Source organism: Chionomys nivalis, chromosome 25, assembly GCF_950005125.1.
Source record: "Chionomys nivalis chromosome 25, mChiNiv1.1, whole genome shotgun sequence".
Lineage (NCBI taxonomy): Eukaryota > Metazoa > Chordata > Mammalia > Rodentia > Cricetidae > Chionomys > Chionomys nivalis.
The window spans coordinates 26,763,427-26,781,985 of NC_080110.1; the positions used below are offsets into that span (position 1 = coordinate 26,763,427).

Genomic DNA, 18,559 nt, shown 5'->3' on the forward strand with positions numbered 1-18,559 from the left:
AAACAGGGGAAATAAATAAAAAGGTTTAATTAAAAATAAATAAATAAAACCAAGCAAGCAAACAAAAGTGCTCAGACAAGCCTAAGCCCCTGGAAGAATCAGAGACCAGTGGGGCCACATAGATGAAAAAGGACCCCCTGAGCAGCCTGGAAAAGACTTAGCAGACAGAACCTCCAGGAAAGGACACTCTCCACCTGCTGAGCCGCCAGCAAGTTGTGCAATGTGCCCCAGGCTCCCAGCTTTGTGAGCTGTCACCCACGCTGGGGTGACCTGTGGTGACGCAGCTGTCTTTGAGTCACTTCTGCTCCCCTGAGTAACTTCTCACCCCTAGCCCTGAAAGTAGCCCCGATAAAACTCATGGTTCACCAGGCTGGACTTTTCTGGTATCCGTGCTATCGTCTGTCATTGGTTTCTTGTCTGAAGGGTTTCATGTCACCCCAGGAAGACTGACTCACAGGAATATATACATACATGTGTGTGTATACATAACTATATACGTGCATAAGTATAAAGAAGTTTATGTGAAGTTGATGTTTCAAGTGAAGGCTGTTGGGGTTCACTAGAATGGGGTTCATGTAAATAACTGGTGGGTTGCTTCTGAAGTGGTCTAGTCCTTGTTCTGGAGTCTTTGGCTTTTGTTGTTAAAAAAATAGATACAAGTCATTAACAGCTGTGGAAGAATGCAGACTGGAAAACAGACGGATCAATTTCTCTAAAATCTAGCGTGTGTGCGTGCGTGTGTGTGTGTGTGTGTGTGTGTGTTTGTTACTGAGGACTGAAAACAGAGCCACTCCTGTGTAAGACAAGTGAAGTACACTCACTCACAGGTTCTTACAAATTTGCCCAGGCTAGCCTTGAACTTATTTCATACCCCAGGCTATAAAATGCAGGCTTTGCACTTTCAATCCTCCTGCCTCAGCTTCCCACCCCAACCCCCACTCCACCCCACAAGTTGCTGGGATACAGATTTACACCAGGAGGCCCAGCTAAGGCTTTAGTTTGTGTAGAAAATGCCATCTCTGTTCATTTTAAATTTCACTCTATTTACCTTGTTGGGCTTTTTGGAAATGGCCCTTCTTGGTGAAGACGTACTAACAGCTCTGCTAAATTTGCTTTAAAAAGAAAGAGAGAGAGAGAGAGAGAAAGAGAAAATTGATTACTATTCAAATACCTCTCTAGGAGGTTTATGACAAAGGCCTAGGCTTTCACAAACACAGCAGGGGGAACTTCTCTTTTGTAATACAGTGATAATTTGAAAAAGGAAAAGTCAAAGCAATTGTCTTTTGTGGGGGGAAGGGGAACCATTAGTAAGCGTTAATGAATGCATTAACACTATTTTTTTCTCTCTCTTTTTTGAAAAAAGAACTAGAACCCAGGAAATGAGCATTTAATTCCTTTAAAGTAAGGAAAAAACAAACAATAAAATAATTAGCCCCCTGGGGGATCGAACATGATTTTCTTTTTCTAAATTTAGAAATGACCAGCTCTCCTCCCTAAAGGGGAAAACGTCCGTCCTTCGGCTAATATTTAGCACTTCCTCTGATGGCTAAATTATCAGGAGGTTAAGTGTGTGCTGAACTCGGCTAAGGGAGGACTGGGGACCTCAGCGCCAGAAACTGTGCCTGTTGCTCCATCCACAGGGCCTGGCAGAGTGGTCTTCCACGGGAGGAGCCCACTCTTCCTTCCCCAGAGTTCTGTGGAGACGCTGAACGTACCTGACTGAACTGGCTTCGCTGACAGAGGACTTCCAGCTGCTACTGAGGCGCTTTAGCCTGGCCAGTTTCTTGTTCCAGATCTCCAACTCTTCTATTCTTTCTTCCAGATTGTTGGTCAGTTTGCAGAGCTGCTTCACCGCCCCGACGTTCTCCATGAAGATCTGGTCCTGGAAAGGAACACAAGGCAAGAGTTTGAGGTCAGTGGGAAACTGTCCACACACAACCCACAGACAGAAGACGCCACTGGAAATGGTTATATATAACTTCAAGTTAGGCCAGGAGAAATCTGAAGTGGCTCGAACGTCGGAACAGGCTCGCTAAACTGCCAGCTGTGATGTAACACTGCTTCTGATCAATTTGCAATAAGACGAAAATATATCCTTGCAACCCGAGAGATGGAATGGGACTGACGGACAGGGAGGCTTGAAGTCCGAAGACATTGCCTATGACCACTGTGCTATGTGTAAAACCCACAAAAAGAAAGCTAGAACAGGCTTTCAAGGGCTGAACCCCCTTACAAAGTGACTCCAGCTGTCCCTGGTAAAATGTGCACCAAGATGTTCAGCTGACGACGGAGGCTTAGCCAGGTGTTGGAGCATGTTACACGCATCTGTAACTCCAGCATCCAGAGGCTGAGGCAGGAGGATCATGAGTTCCAGCTAGTCTGAGCTGTAGAGGGAGTTCCAGGTCAGCCTCAGCTACATATAGAGACCTTGTCTCCAAAGGGAATTTAAAAATAGAACACAGAGAATGTCACTCTAAAGGACCAGACTTCTCCCAGAGCTCTACCACCAGGTAAAATGTAAGAAGCTCTTTAAAGTTGTTTATAAATGAGATAACTCTGGAGATGAAATTTCTACTCCCGAGTGACTTTTCATTCAAATTTTAATCTGACTTTCAAACAAAATTTTGAAAATACAGTTAATTCCTTTGGTTCAGTGAAAGTCATCAAAATGTCTAAAAGGACAAAGAAAGATGATAGAACTTGCCAAAGCCAGGGTGACCAGGTCAGTCCCTTCCCCACCCTCAGGATCTATTATGTTCTACTGTGAACACGTGTGTCTACCTTGTCATAATAAAAAGCACTGGTGTGTGGTACAGTGAAGAGCGCCAAGGTCAATGACTCAAGGTCATGGCTGGGAGGTCAAACTTGGAGAGCTATGTTTGGGGTTGCAAACCCTGAAAGCCAATCATTGGAAAAGGAACTAAAGTATGGTATAGAACATGCAGGCCTGGAAATAAATTAATTAAACCTGTTATTTTGAAGAGTGAATACATGCCAATATAGTGGGGACACCGGATATATGCTAATACAGTGGGGGATCAAAGTTGAACATTCCAGAGTGAAGGTACAGTTTGTGCAATTGTCTTTCTTTGGTTTTTCGAGACAGGGTTTCTCTGTGTAATAGCCCTGGCTGTCCTGGAACTCACTCTGTAGACCAGGCTGGCCTTGAACTCACAAAGATCTGCCTGTCTCTGCCTCCGTGGGTGCTGGGATTAATGGCGTGTTCCACCACTGCCCATTCAGTTTGTGCAATTTTCAAGACATGTTTGTCTTGAGAAACACTGAATGATCTTCTTAAATTCCAGCCAGCCAAGGAGGTCTACGAAGCCCCCTGACCTTGTCACTTGGCCTTTTGTCCAGTTGGGTGCCGCATGCTATTTCACTGTTTAAATTGAGAGTCTGTGGTGGGCAAGCATTGTGCCCATTCTTTGTTAAATCACAAATGGCAGCGGGAAAATTGAGAGGTGCCAAGTTAGGAGATTGGAAAAGCTTTGGGACCCTAAGGACCAACAGCTTCATCTCTGAGGCCTATGCTTGTTGTAAGGGTGTGTGTGTGTGTGTGTGTTCTAAAATCTTTCCCCCCCCTCTAAAATCTTTTCAGATAACCTTTAAAAACCTGCCTAAAACACCTAGTGAGGAAACAGGCAATGGAGCAGAAGACAGCACAAGCCCAGCAAACGTGCATCTGTGGTTGTTTTCTGAGCTGGTAATGCCTGTTTCTGGAAATCTGTTCCCTAGACTGACTGGGAAAATGCAAGATGGAGGGGGAAAAGAGACTGACATCAACTCAAATACCCATCAGTCGGAGGCTTGATGATAAGATTATGACAATGTTAGGATCAAAAATGCAGGACAGCGTACACGGACGATCCGTTTTCTCTATAAATGCGGAAGAAATACAAAATATGCCCATTTTCTCTTATCGAAAAGTCAAAAATTGTAATTTAAAAATTTTATACGTAACAGGAAAGAAGAAGCAAGGTATGTAAAATGGATACTCTATCTCAAAAACAAGGTTGGCAGTCCTTCTGAGGCCATGATTGTCCTCTAGGCTTCTGCATGCCTGTGCTGTACCACACACACACACACACACACACACATACAGTGGCGACAGGGGAGAATATGTTAAAGTATCTATAACAAATTGATATAACTTTGGAACTTGGCTTAAGTAATTTAGTTGCAGATAAGAATTGCAGTATATGGATTTGAATTTGAGATGCCCTGCAAACTCATAGACTTGAATGCATAGTTGCCTGAGATGCCCTCCATAGACTCACACTTCCTGTGGTTGCCTGCAATTCCCTGCAGGCTCATGTCCTTGAACACATGGTTGACTGAGCATCCCACCATAGACTCAGAAGCTTGAACTCTTGGCTGCCTGATCAGTAGCACTGTTTGGAGACTTTCTTCACCTTTAGGATGGGCACAGAGCTTTCGGAATGGGTCAGTGGGATGGGCCTTAAAGGTGTATCCCAGGCTACCCGAAGCCTGAGACCTTGTTTCACAAAGACCCAGGAACTGCTGCCTTGTGCCCTTGCCATCATGAGCAAGTGAACCTGAGTCCCAATAGATCTTTCTTTTTTTTTTAATATTTATTTATTTGTTTGTTTGTTTGTTTATGTATACAACATTCTGCCTCCATGTATGCCCGCATGTCAGAAGAGAGCTCATTACAGATGGTTGTGAGCCACCATGTGGTTGCTGGGAATTGAACTCAGGACCTCTGGAAGAGCAGCCAGTGTGCTCTTAACCACTGAGCCATCTCTCCAGCCCCCCAATAGATCTTTCTTCCCTCAAGAAGCTTTGTCAGACATTTTGTCACAGCGATGAGAAAAGTAATTAGCATCCTATGGGACCCAAGTGAGATAGGTGTGACTTTTCATTACTGCTGTGGTCTAAATGAAAATGGCCCAAATAGGCTCATAGGGAGTGGCACTATTGGGAGGTGTGCAGTGGGTGTGGGCTCGTTGGAGGAAGTGTGTCACTGGGGGTGGGATTTGAGTTTTCAAATGCTCAAGGCAGGCCCAGCATCTCTCTCTTTTTGAAGATCTAGACGTAGAACTCACGGCTCTTCCCCAGCACCATGCCTGGCTGCATGCTGCCATAACAATAATAGACTAACCCTCTGAATCTGTACGTCAGCCCCCTTACATGTTTTCCTGGTGCTGTGCTCATGGTGTCTATTCACAGCAATGAAACCCTAACCAAAACAATGGCCATGCTAATTTTGTGTACATTAAAACCTCTTCTTTGGAACTGGAGAGATGGCTTAGAGGCTAGGAGTACATATTGCTCTCAGAGGGGATGTGAGTTTAGTCTCAGTATCCACATGGCCACTCAAAAGTGCCTGTTAACTTTAGTTCTGGGGGAGGGGGTCTGAAGCCTCTGGCCTCCGCACTCACATACACATACACATATATCATTTTTAAAAAACTTATTTAAAAATTTTTCTTCAAAAATAAATGAAAGATCTGACAAAACCCTTTCTAGTGTTTCTAATGCTGGTCCAGGCTTTTCTTTTAGTTCAATAAAACAAAGGCAGAAATAATGAAGATAAGAATACCATTCCATGATTCTAAACCAAAATGGGTGTCACGTGATTTCCCACTAAGCTTACATTATAGAGGACATTACACAACATCTGTAATATTTACAGGGGATCACATGGTCAGTAAGCGCCCACTCAGCAGTCCAGACCACATTGCCAGTCTTTCTCTCTGACTTTTCCCCTCTCAACCCACACACCGGCTATTGCCCAACCCCTCTCTCCACCCTCCAGCTCTGGTGCCCACGCCTCTCTCCATCCTCCAGCTCTGGTGCCCACCTCCTCTCTCCATCCTCCAGCTCTGGTGCCCACGCCTCTCTCCATCCTCCAGCTCTGGTGCCCACCCCCTCTCTCCACCCTCCAGCTCTGGTGCCCACCTCCTCTCTCCACCCTCCAGCTCTGGTGCCCACCTCCTCTCTCCACCCTCCAGCTCTGGTGCCCACCCCCTCTCTCCACCCTCCAGCTCTGGTGCCCACGCCTCTCTCCATCCTCCAGCTCTGGTGCCCACCCCTCTCTCCACCCTCCAGCTCTGGTGCCCACGCCTCTCTCCATCCTCCAGCTCTGGTGCCTACCCCCTCTCTCCATCCTCCAGCTCTGGTGCTCCCCCTCTACCCTCCAGCTCTGGTGCCCACCTCCTCTCTCCACCCTCCAGCTCTGGTGCCCACCCCTCTCTCCATCAGGCCCTGACTACACCTCTCCTTCCTGTGCTTATTCCTTTTTTAAAAATGTCTTCTCAACACACTGTGATTTAGCCCTCACCAAAGCAGACGGTGGAGAATCATAACATTCCTCCCTAAACTACCATTAACTTTCTGCGATGCCTTCCCCAAGTGGGTTTTTAATACAGACTTAGGAGACATAGGCAATGGCTCCACGTGTCGATATTGATAAAAAGCCAGCTCTAATTTCTTCCGCTCAGATTTTCCAGCACCATATATCTTGTAGCAGGCCCAACAGGCAAGGAGATAATTCACATGTTTTCCTATTTAGAAAGCAATAAAGATGGAGAGGAAATGTATTAGCCCTTTCTGAATATAATCATGGCCTGTCCTGACTTAAAATTTCTAGAAAATATTATAGCAATCAACTCTTGATAAAAGACTTGAAATTCTGACTTTTGTCCTTCGTCATCAGAGTGGAGCTTGTGAGGATGAGAAATAGGTGTGTGTGTGTGTGTGTGTGTGTGTGTGTTAATGTCCTTTTCCTGCTGGTAGGGCTGTCCTGAGAGCATTTGACACAGGAATGTACATCTGGATGCTGAAGGAACTCTTTTCTCATAGACATGAAGAACCTACATGTAGAGGTCTGAGTTTGTCAGTGCTGAGCAGAGCATACTCCACACGGAGGCATTTCTTATTGATAATCACCTTAGGTTATAAACTAGTGACTCTAATTCAGTTACTTAACTCTCTCCAGCTATGAATGGTGTCCAGTACCTATGCTGAAACACAGCTTCATAGCTGTGAGAGAGATAACTGACATAGACATTACTGCTCATGTCGGAAGAGAATCATCTTGGTGTTGCATAAGGGAACACATGAACAATGTGGAGCCGCTCAGCAAGGCAATTTCACTTGCAAAAAAAGATTGTATGTGCCAGAACACAAACTGGGCTATGGTGTATGAGGTCCTTCTGTCCATGTGTGGCTTTTATTGGTTAATAAATAAAGAGCTGGGGCTGGAGAGATGGCTCAGAGGTTAAGAGCATTGTCTGCTCTTCCAAAGGTCCTGAGTTCAATTCCCAGCAACCACATGGTGGCTCACAACCATCTGTAATGGGGTCTGGTGCCCTCTTCTGGCCTGCAGGCATACACACAGACAGAATATTGTATACATAATAAATAAATAAATAAATTTTTTTTAAATAAATAAATAAAGAGCTGCTTTGAGCCTATGGCAGGAAAGAACAGAACTAGGCAGGGAAAGCTAGGCTGAATGCTGGGAGAAAGAAGGGCAGAGTCATAGAGAAGCCATGAAGCCCCAGAAGATAGACTCTGGGAACTTTAGCGGGTAAGCCACAGCCATGTGGTGATACACAGATTAATAGAAATGGGTTAAATTAAGATGTCAGAGTTAGCCAATAAGAAGTTAGATCTAATGGGCCAAGCAGTGATTTAATTAATACAATTTCTGTGTGATTATTTTGGGTCTAAGCTAGCCAGGCAGCCAGGAACCAACAAGCGGCCTCCCTTCTCCAGTAGGGTTAGCATGCATGGTCAACATGCCCTCTGTCTTTTATTCCCGATGTAGGTGGGCTCTATGTCTCATCCCATAGTGGGAAGCTTTATTTCGCAATCTAATATGATTAGGTAATCAACAACACAAAGTGTGTGTGGGGAGGGGGGTTCAGGGAGTAGGAAGTTCTTGTCTGGTCAACTACCTTTGATAGAAAAACAGTAACAATAGTTTCTCACCTGGGCCAGTGGGATGGATCAGTAAGCAAAGTTTCTGAGATTGCTCTATCTGATAACCTGATTTTATTCTCTGGGACTCACATGGAGGGAGAATGGAACCAACTCTTATAAGCGGTCCTCTGATATCTGTGCGTGTGCCATGGGATGTATGTATGCACCTTTACGTTAACTGCCTTACGTCCCACAGACTTTCTTTCCACTATTCAAATGGAATCAATCCTTTCCATCAACACTTAAGATATACTGGGCATTCTCCTCAATGTTAGGAGGAAATAAACCAAACACTGCATAGCGCCTGCCTCCAGAGAGCATACTGTTACATGAAGAAATTGTCCAGCAATAAGAATAAAGCACAGATAAGTAACATAGTTTTACATTGTTATTAGCACTATCATCATTGCCTACAGTTATTTTGATAGATTTAGAATATCAGTTTTGTTTTGAAAGTACCAGGAAAGAATACAATAACAGAGCCAAGTGAAGGTTTTGGGCTCTCTCTCTCTCTCTCTCTCTCTCTCTCTCTCTCTCTCTCACACACACACACACACACACACACACACACACACACACCAAATAAATATAAATGAATAGAATGCTGGACCAAATTCACAGAAGGAGGAATGTAAGCCCTGACTATAAGAAAGAGGTTCAAGACAGGTGGTGGTGGAGCACGCCTTTAATTCCAGCACTCAGGAGGCAGAGGCAGGTGAATCTCTGTGAGTTCAAGGCCATCCTGGTCTACAGAGCAAGTTCCAGAACAGGCTCCAAAGCTACAGAGAAACCCTGTCTTGAAAAACAAAAACAAAAAGGAAGAAAAAAAGAGATCCATAGCACCACTACTGATCAGAAAAAAGCAAAATCAATTTCACTTGATAAAAATAGCACATTTTAGAAAGTCAGATGTCAGCCAGGTGGTGGTGGCACATGCCTTTAATTCCAGCAAGGCAGAGGCAGGCTGATATCAGTGAGTTCGAGGCCAGTTTTGTCTATAAAGCAAGTTCCAGGACAACCAGGACTGTTAACACCGAGAAACCCTGTCTCAAAAAAACCAAAAAGAAAAGAAAAGAAAAGAAAAAAGGAAAGAAAAGAAAAGAAAAAAGTCAGAAGTCACACTAGTACTGTGGGTGAGAACCACCCCACAGTCTGGTGGGTAGTTAGTTTGCTTGCTAAGTTAGGGTTTCATTCAGTCTGGGCTGGCTTGGAACTCATGATCCTCCTGCTTCTGCCTTCCAAGTGTTGACGTTATAGTCATACCACGAAGGAAGGCTGTCTGCATCTAGTACCCCTCCAAACATATGTCCCAACTCATCTGTCTCCTCCTACTTCCTTACTGGTCCTCTTGACGTGAGGTTTTGGTGCTGTCCTTGCCATGACTTTTCTTCCTTTGTCGCATCTTCTCAGCCTCTGTGGGTGTCCTTTTTCTACATCAGTGATTCTCAACCTTCTTTTTTTTTTAATTTATTTATTATGTATACAATATTCTGTCTGCATGTATGCCTGCAGACCCTTCTTACATGTATGCCTGCAGACCTTATTACAGATGGCTGTGAGCCACCATGTGGTTGCTGGGAATTGAACTCAGGACCTTTGGAAGAGCAGGCAGTGCTCTTAACTTCTGAGCCATCTCTCCAGTCCCAGTTCTCAACCTTCTTAAAGTTTTGACCTCGTGTTATGGTGACCCCAGCCATAAAATTACTTTGTTGCTACTTCATAACTATAATGTTACTACTGCTATGAATCACGATGTAAACATCTGTTTTCTGATGGTATTTGGGGGGCACGGCCCATAGATTGAGAACACTCGCTGCTCTATAACCTCGTCTGAATGCTGCTTCCAGCTATTTGCATTGGTTCTCTTGCCTCTCATTTCTACATAAATTAATAAATATATAGGGTCATATAAACTGCAATCTGAAGGCACATGAAGCCCCCTGTTGGGTACTTTCACCCCAGCCTCATGTTTCACAGAAGTTAAGTGTCTAAAAAGGCAGGAGAAGATTTCTGATTTTTAAATATAGGCAACAGATTTGTAAGTTTTTTAAACTATGAGGGGAAAAACTCTCATAGTTTTTTTTCAGGCCAGACTTGGCCACCAGCTCTTCATCTGTGACTTTCGTCCCCAACCTCTCCCTTCCTGGCATCTTCACGCCTTGCTACCGCCTCCTCTCTGTCCCCAGCTGCTCTTTGCAGTTCCACAACCCACAGCCTTCTGGCCACATTCATCTTGAGTGTTCGATTGACATCTCAAGGCCAAATCTGAACTCATCTTTCCCAGAAAATCACTTCTTCAGACTTTCTCAGGTAAAGAAAGTCCTTCTTTTTCCTTCACTGGGATTCAGAAATCAAGAATTAGATGTGAGTCCTTCCCAGGATGCCTACAGCACAGTGGCCACCGGACTTGTCAGCGTGAGGCTTAAGTGTGCTCTCCTACCTCCAGAAGAGAAGGACAGAACAGCGGGACAAACACCCAAGCGTGTCTTCAGTGGCCTAAGGCTGTGTAGAGACAGACATCACAGAACTCATTAACTCAAGCTTCCATTATGTGTTGGATTACTACAGTGCTTTAATCCCTGGGGTAAAAGGCACAATAAAGTACAGGAGAAATAATTTTGAAAAATATAGATTTGAGCTCTCACATAACTCTTTAGGGAGATGGCAAAGAATGAGTATATTTGCAGGCAATTTCATTCAGGCACAAATGCTTTCCAAGCCACTATGAACCAGAGTATATAGTTGGTCACAGTAGAGAAGCTCAGAGGGAGGGTGTCTGTGCTAAGTTACTGTATACCTGGAATGACCCTGAACCTCACATACAGGCCTGATCGGATGCAGAGACCATTTCAGATGAACCATCAGGGAAGGCTGGGGCAGTGAAGTCCAGATGGTGAGCTTGACTATGGGGAGAGTCTTTAGGGCCACAAACACGCACAGCTCTGGGACAGAAACACACTGGGAAGCATGGAAGATGGAAGGGAAAGGTATAGCAAAAAAGGGGGGGGGGACTCAGACAGGAGGTATCTGTATGGCTGATTGAGGGGGACAGGACACCGCCTGGAGGAGGGGAGGTGTCTTAGTTAGGGAGACAAAGGGGTTGTTTCATCTTTAGCATCATCCAAGAGAAACCAGGGCACAACTCAGAACTGGATCTTGACGGCAGGAGCTGATGCAGAGGTCATGGAGGAGTGCTGCTTACTGGCTTGCTCCTCATGGCTTGCTCAGTTTGTATTTCTATACGCCTCCAAGACTACTTTGACTGCATTCCAGGGACAAATATGTACGAACAGCCGGAAAACTTTTGACAAGGCTGCGGGGGCCAGTCAATGACAAGAGGACAGTTTTCAACAAGGGATTGGAAAATTGGGTCTCCACATGCAGAAGGGTGGAGCTGGACCCTGCTTCACACCAGCTACGAAATCATTTCAAATGCATCAAAAACCTAAATGTGAGACCTAAATATAAAAAACCCTCAAAAGAAAACATAAGGGTAGAGTCTTTTTTTTTTTCTTTTTCTTTTTCACCTCTGAGACAGGCTTTCTCTGTAGCTTTGGAGCCTGCCCTGAGGCTCACTCTTTAGACCAGGCTGGCCTCAAAGTCAGAGATCCACCTACTTCTGCCTCCCGAGTGCTGGAATTAAAGGTGTGCAGAGTCTTAGCTGGGTGTGTCAATAATATCTCAGATATGATGCCAAATGCTTGGGAAACAAAAGAGAAAAATGGATAAACTTGACATCAAACTTAAAAACTTCTGCACATAAAAAGACATTCTCAAGAGAATCAAAAGATAATTCATAGCGGGATATAGTGGTACACACCTGTAGTCACAGAACTCAGGGAGCTGAGACAGGAGGATTGCCATGAGTTTAAGGCCAGCCTGGGTTAATTGCAACAACCCAGGCTCACAAGGAAGGAAGGAAGGAAGGAAAGAAGGAAGGAAGGAAAGAAGGAAGGAAGGAAGGAAGGAAGGAAAGAAGGAAGGAAGGGAAGGGAAAGAAGGAAGGGGAAGGGAAGGAGGGAAGGGAAGAAAGAAAGAAAGAAAGAAAGAAAGAAAGAAAGAAAGAAAGAAAGAAAGAAAGAAGGAAAAAAAAGACAACATAGTACATAGACAGAAGAAAGTTTATCTGATGATAAGGGACAAACACACCAAAAAAAGCAAACAAACAAATTGACGCAGACATCTCTCAGATGCCCCAACGGTCAATACTGGCATTAGGAGACCCTCAGTGACACTCATCACTCAGAACATGCACATCACAGCCACATGAGACAGCTGCTATTCAGAAAGTAACAAGTGTCGGTGAAGAAACTAGAACACTTTGTCATTGCAATGAGAAGACAGCATTTTCGAAACAGTAAGATTGCTCTTTAAAACCTGAAATAGAGCTGCCATATGTGCTGGCGAGTTTTATATCAACTCGACTGATGCAAACTGAAGCCATTTGAGAGGAGGGAAACTCAACTGAGAAAATGATTCCATAAGATCTGGATGTAATCAAGTCTGTAGGGCAGTTTTTTAATTAGTGATTGATGGGGGAGGGCCTAGCCTATTGTGTGTGGTGGTCCTGAGTTCTATAAGAAAGCAGATTGAGCAAGCCATGTTGAGCAAGCCAGTAAGTAGCACCCCTCCGTGGCCTCTGTATCAGCTCCTGCCTCCAGGTTCCTTTCCTGTTTGAGTTCCTGTCCTGACTTCCTTCAATGATGCTCACAGATATGGAAGTGTAAGTCAAATAAACCTGTTCCTCCCCAACTTGCTTTCTGGTAATGGTGTTCCATTATAGCAATAGAAACCCTAACTAAGACACCATATGACCCAAAAATTCCACTTCTGGGTATACAACCCCCAAAAGTGAAAACCAGGACTCAAAAGATATTTGCACACCTATCATTCACAGTGATTAAGATAAAAAGGCTCCCTGTGATTGAATCAGTAAGCCAAATGTGATTTATAGACACATAGAACATTGGTCTTAAGAAGATATGAAATTATCTATACTACAACATGGGCAGGCTTCTATTTACCAAGAACAACAGGCTGTCCCAAAGGCAACCCTTCACAGTTCCATCCATCTGAAGGACTTGGAGTAGTCAGATCCAGACCAAGTAAAATATGGGCTGCCAGTCACTAAAAGATGGAAATGCAGAACTATTGCTAAGGGATACAGAATTGCAGTGTTACTAAATAAAGAGTTCTGGAGATGGGTGGTGATGGCGGCTTAGCAACATAATGGATATGTTTGATACTACATGGCTATACCTTTAAAAGTAACTAAGATGCTAAATGTTACATTGTATTCATCCACACAATAAAAGGAAATGGGACAGAAGTCCGGGGATTTCTCATTCTGTGCCTCTCCAACACAGTTGGGCAAGGGCGTCTAAAGCACAGTTTCCCCGTAAGGTGAGGAAGATGTGCTCCTGGCGGCAGAGGAAGGAATTGCCCTGTTATGTGGCTCTCACAGCCCAGGGCAGAGCAAGCCCCTGAGAGGCTGCTTCTCAGCTGTTTGTTGAACAGTGTTTTGCAGGCAGAAGATGGTGGAGAAGTTGAGAACAAGAAAGGCAGAGTTTGATTTGCTCTGCCGAGCCTGGCAATGACCAGCAGGGCTGGCGAGATTGGTATCACCTGGAGGGTGTTTAGTCCCAATCTTACGGTGAGGTGTTCTGATAACCGTCCCTTCCTGCCAGATGAGAATGTGCATTTTAGTGAGACACACCCACAGTGGGGTATGTGCACTTTGAAATTTGAGAAGCATTCCCCTATGAACTGACGAATTAGAAATTAGTCCCCACTCAAACATCCACACCCACTGTTAAAAAAAAATCCTTATGGCAATCAGTCTTTCTTCTTCAGACCTAATACATTCATCTGTCGCACTGTGAGCCATCAGCAGAATAATTTGTGAGCCTTGTAAAAGAGGAGGATGTCACAAGATTGACGGACATGGTATCACAGAACTACGCAAATCACACAGGCTACATTGATGACAAGAGAGGAACTGGCTGGCTTAGTCCTGCTATCCAGTGAGGGGGCCTCATCTAGAGGCAAGAAGGCATCCTTCAACAGAGAACAAATTGAATATCAAAGGATTTAGACAAAACAGAAGAGATTCATGAATATCACTGTAAAAACGACCCACTTTATGATCCCATTATGGAACTTTAACAGTTTCATCAAAAAAGTACAAAAATTGCAACACTATGTCCAATCATTAATTATTCCAAGAACATTGAAAAATTACTATTTTCCTTGTACCATAGAACATAAGTATTTTGTTATAAGCTACAGTCTTGTTTTTATTTTATTTTTTAATTCTTTTATTATTTTGTGTGTATGAGTATTTTGCCTTCATGTGTGTCTGTGCACCATGTGAGTGCAGGCCTTGTGTTACAGGTGGTTGTGAACCACCATGTGGATGCTGGGAATTGAGCCTGGGTCCTTTGGGAGACTGGCAAGTGCCGTTAACCACTGAGCCATTGTTCTGCCTATAGTTCTGTTTTGTTTGTTTTGTTTAAAATTTATTTATTTGCCATGTATACAGTGTTCTTTCTGCACACCAGGAGAGGGCACCAGATCTCAGTATAGATGGTTGTGAGCCATGATGTGGTTGCTGGGAATCGAACTCAGGACCTCTGGAAGAGAAGTCAGTGTTCTTAATCTCTGAGCCATCTCTCCAGTCTTGTAGTTCTGTTTTTAAAGAGAAGATACTACTAGCTTTTTGTTAAGGTTCCCCATGCTGTGTGGACCTTATTTTGAAAACAGTCATACAAAGTGGACTCTGGAGCTTTCCTTCAATAAGAAAAGGAATTCTAATCATTGCATAGTCCCTTTTCCCTTATGGGGCCTATAATCACCACCACCACCACCATCATCACTATCACCATCATTACCATCATCATCACTATCACCATCATCACCATCATCATCATCACTATCACCATCATTACCATCATCATCCTCATCACCATCATCATCATTACCATCATCATCCTCATCACCATCATCATTATTACCATCATCATCCTCATCACCATCATCACTATCACCATCATTACCATCATCATCCTCATCACCATCATCACCATCACCACCACCATCATCATCACCATCACCATCATCATCATCCTCATCACCATCATCACCATCACCATCATTACCATCATCATCCTCATCACCATCATCATCATTACCATCATCATCCTCATCACCATCATCATTATTACCATCATCATCCTCATCACCATCATCACCATCACCATCATTACCATCATCATCCTCATCACCATCATCACCATCACCACCACCATCATCATCACCATCACCATCATCATCATCCTCATCACCATCATCATCATTACCATCATCATCCTCATCACCATCATCACCATCACCATCATTACCATCATCATCCTCATCACCATCATCACCATCACCACCACCATCATCACCATCACCACCACCATCATCATCACCATCATCATCATCCTCATCACCATCATCATCATTACCATCATCATCCTCATCACCATCATCACCATCACCATCATTACCATCATCATCCTCATCACCATCATCACCATCACCACCACCATCATCATCACCATCATCATCACCACCATCATCATTACCATCATCATCCTCATCACCATCATTACCACCATAATCAAACCATCACTATTGTCATTATCATTGCTATTGTTATTGCATGTTGGAAAAGTATATATTTAGTTATGAGGTATAAAGTGGCATTCTGAATTTTTTTTTAATTACAATGTATAATGACTAAATGAAGTCCATCACCTGAGGCATCAACCACCTCAGCCATTTGACACCTCACAGGATGCAAACCTCCTTGGAACTTTGTGGTCCCAAGTGTGACCAGTGTGTGATAATTGGCACCCACTCTCTCTACAGCTCACTGAAGCCTCCTGTCCAGGTGAATTGTGTCTGCCCACTATGCTGCCACCGGAGCGGTTCCATGGTAAGTGACAGCCACAGCTAGCTGCCGATACCTGTTGAACAATTGATTACCTTATCCACCATGAGGAAGTTCTCCAGCGTCTCCCCACTTCCGCAGGTGACACCCCCAACCTCTCTTACGGCTCTGGGCAGGATCTCTTGTACCTCTTGGGCAATCATTCCTATACAGAGAACACTCCGACATGGTTAATGAGGGTGAGGGGATGGATGATCACAGAATTTCCTACATCAGAATGGAGGACTGGCAGCTGTGCGGACTCTTTGGAAGTAGAGTTTACCTCAGCTTTTACTTTCATCCAGAACAGAGGAGAGAACCACTATAGAATTAAAAGTAGGCACCCCTTCACTCCTTCCCTTCCTCCCTCTCCTTCTCCCCCTTCCTTTTTTAAGACTTTATCTAATGCTGGGAGGGGTGAATAAATCCCTATACATTGAAGGAAGCAAGTCATGAATTTGGTTCTTTAATGTTCCTATAGGAGACCTTGGTCCCTCAGTGTTCCTGCTGATTTTTAGGGTGCCAGGTTGAGGACCAAGCAGTACTGTGCAGATGTTCCTTGTCTAACTTTACTCACCTGCCATCTTTCCACTCCATCCCTAGACTGCCCCCCTTTATACACTTAGTGCTGCTCTTCACCCCTGAACCCTCGCCTCACAAGCAATATATTCAAAATGCTCTACCAGGACTTGGGGGCAGCATGGAGGTGTTAAGGAAAGGTGACCCACATATTCTCTGACTTTCCCTGTTCCAATGACTGTGGGCCAAAGGGTGTGTTGTCAGATGCCACAGCATGCAAGTTCATGATAAAGAGACAACGGGGAGCCTCATAGCTGAGAACACAGTCGAAGAGACTCCGTGTCTATACCTGTTTGGTGGGCAGTGTTTATCCCCATGGCAGATGCAAATTCGGGTTTGTAGTCATATTCAACAATCCTCATCTGGGCTATTCTTCTCAGCTGCTCGTTTGTGTCAACCTGATTTAATTAAAGAATTTCACCTGCTTAGGTATTTGTTATTCAAATCAAGAGCCTAGGGAGATCGACAATGTGAATGTCCTTTTCTGCTGACCTCGCTAGATTAGGAGAGACTTCTTACCTTCTCCTCAGCAAAGCCAAAGCTCGAAGATCCACGGAAACTTCCATCCCCTAAAATACGTACCCAGAGGTTTGAGTCTAAATTATGAGACCAAAGTGCCCCCTACTGCACTCTTGCCTTCCCTTCTCAGGAACGTCCAAGGATTCTCACTTTGGAGAACCTGTTTATGATACCAAGGTGTCCTGTTCAGTTGGGTCCGAAGGCTTGCTGCCCAGCTTCTACGTACAAACTGAAAATGTGATGCTAGTTCAAGGTCCCCTTGAGGTAAGGAGGGATACCATACTCTTGGACTGACCATTTTGCTGGAGGATTTTTTTTTTTTGAGTGGGGTTTCCCTCTTCTCCCTCCCCAAGCCTCTCAGGGTTTAGTTCAGCATCCTTCTTCCCGACTATGTCTAGTGATGTCCCCAGTTGTCATTGAAAGTCCTCAATAAAAATTTTATTGGTCTCCAGAAAATTGATAGCAAGATAATGATTTTAATCTTCTCTAAAAAGTAAATGTTCGATCCAAAGGATTCCCCTTTAATTTGAAGGATTTTTTTAAATAAATTCACAAAACAGCTATATTTAACTTTAATAGCATTCATCTGATAAAAAAAAAACAAATCAGTGACTTTTCTGTCTGTTCCTTGATTTTTCTTTTAGAATATTGCTGGACTGTGAAATCAATGCTATTTTGGCAACTAGGAATATATCACGTAGGGACATTTGGCTAAGATGGCAGACTGAAAGCCATCTCTAAGTGAGCAGATGATCGGAATTAGGGAAGTAGAAGGGTCAGCCCTGCTGTGCTGCCCAGGCAAGCTTCTCACCTCAGGACCCGCTGGTTGACAACATATGCCCCATTCTCTAGTGAACTTCCTCCAAGGTGTGACTTGACACCCGCCCTACAGCCACAGCTGCCTCCTGGAATAAGGCATGCTGGCCTGGGCCCTCTCTGAGTCAGCCTTAAATGCCTCTTCTAGCAAACACCCCCAGAAGGTGTATCATCAGTGAGATTTGCAGTGACCACCACACACTGCCTGCCTCCCCAGCATCCACACCCCATCTGCTACCCCACTGGCGCGTAACTCCAACAGCAGTGACTGACACTGTCCCAACCTTAGTACAGCCAGGATCCTCAGGCCCCTGCCTAGGACTCAGCATCTTTCATCTCCACAGCTCAGCTTCACAGGGGTAAGACTCCTGAGAACCTGACCAAGGCAACCCCAGGATACAAACCATGAGAGGAGTCATCCAGAAAAGGCAACTTCCTCTCTCCTAGCCCTTCTGGGGAAACCAGCACTTTGCCAGCACAAACCAGGAAGAGAAAGCCATTCCACAAAGCCTTCATTATCCAGATACCAGACTCAAATAAAGACTGAAAGATAACTAAAGTACAAAAGACCAGTTTCCCTGCTGAGAACAGATGCAAAATTTCTCGACCAAATACTCGCAAACTGAATTCAAGAACATAGTAATATTATACATTTTATGACCAAACAGGTTCCACCTTAGAGATGCAAGGCTGGTTCGACATAAGCAAATCAATAAA

The 18,559-nt window shown here is 44.2% G+C and overlaps 1 protein-coding gene across 1 annotated transcript in view; it reads right to left on the reverse strand.

Annotated features, from left to right (window-relative positions):
* Myrfl (myelin regulatory factor like) overlaps nt 1–18,559 on the reverse strand; it is a 100,854-nt gene that overhangs the window by 25,111 nt on the left and 57,184 nt on the right. Inside the window, exons 12-15 of the mRNA XM_057757420.1 lie at nt 16,797–16,905; nt 15,985–16,094; nt 1,716–1,882; nt 1,049–1,112 (exon numbers count right to left, since the gene is read on the reverse strand). Of these exons, the coding sequence (XP_057613403.1) occupies nt 1,049–1,112; nt 1,716–1,882; nt 15,985–16,094; nt 16,797–16,905 (450 nt within the window). The remainder of the gene's footprint in view (nt 1–1,048; nt 1,113–1,715; nt 1,883–15,984; nt 16,095–16,796; nt 16,906–18,559) is intronic.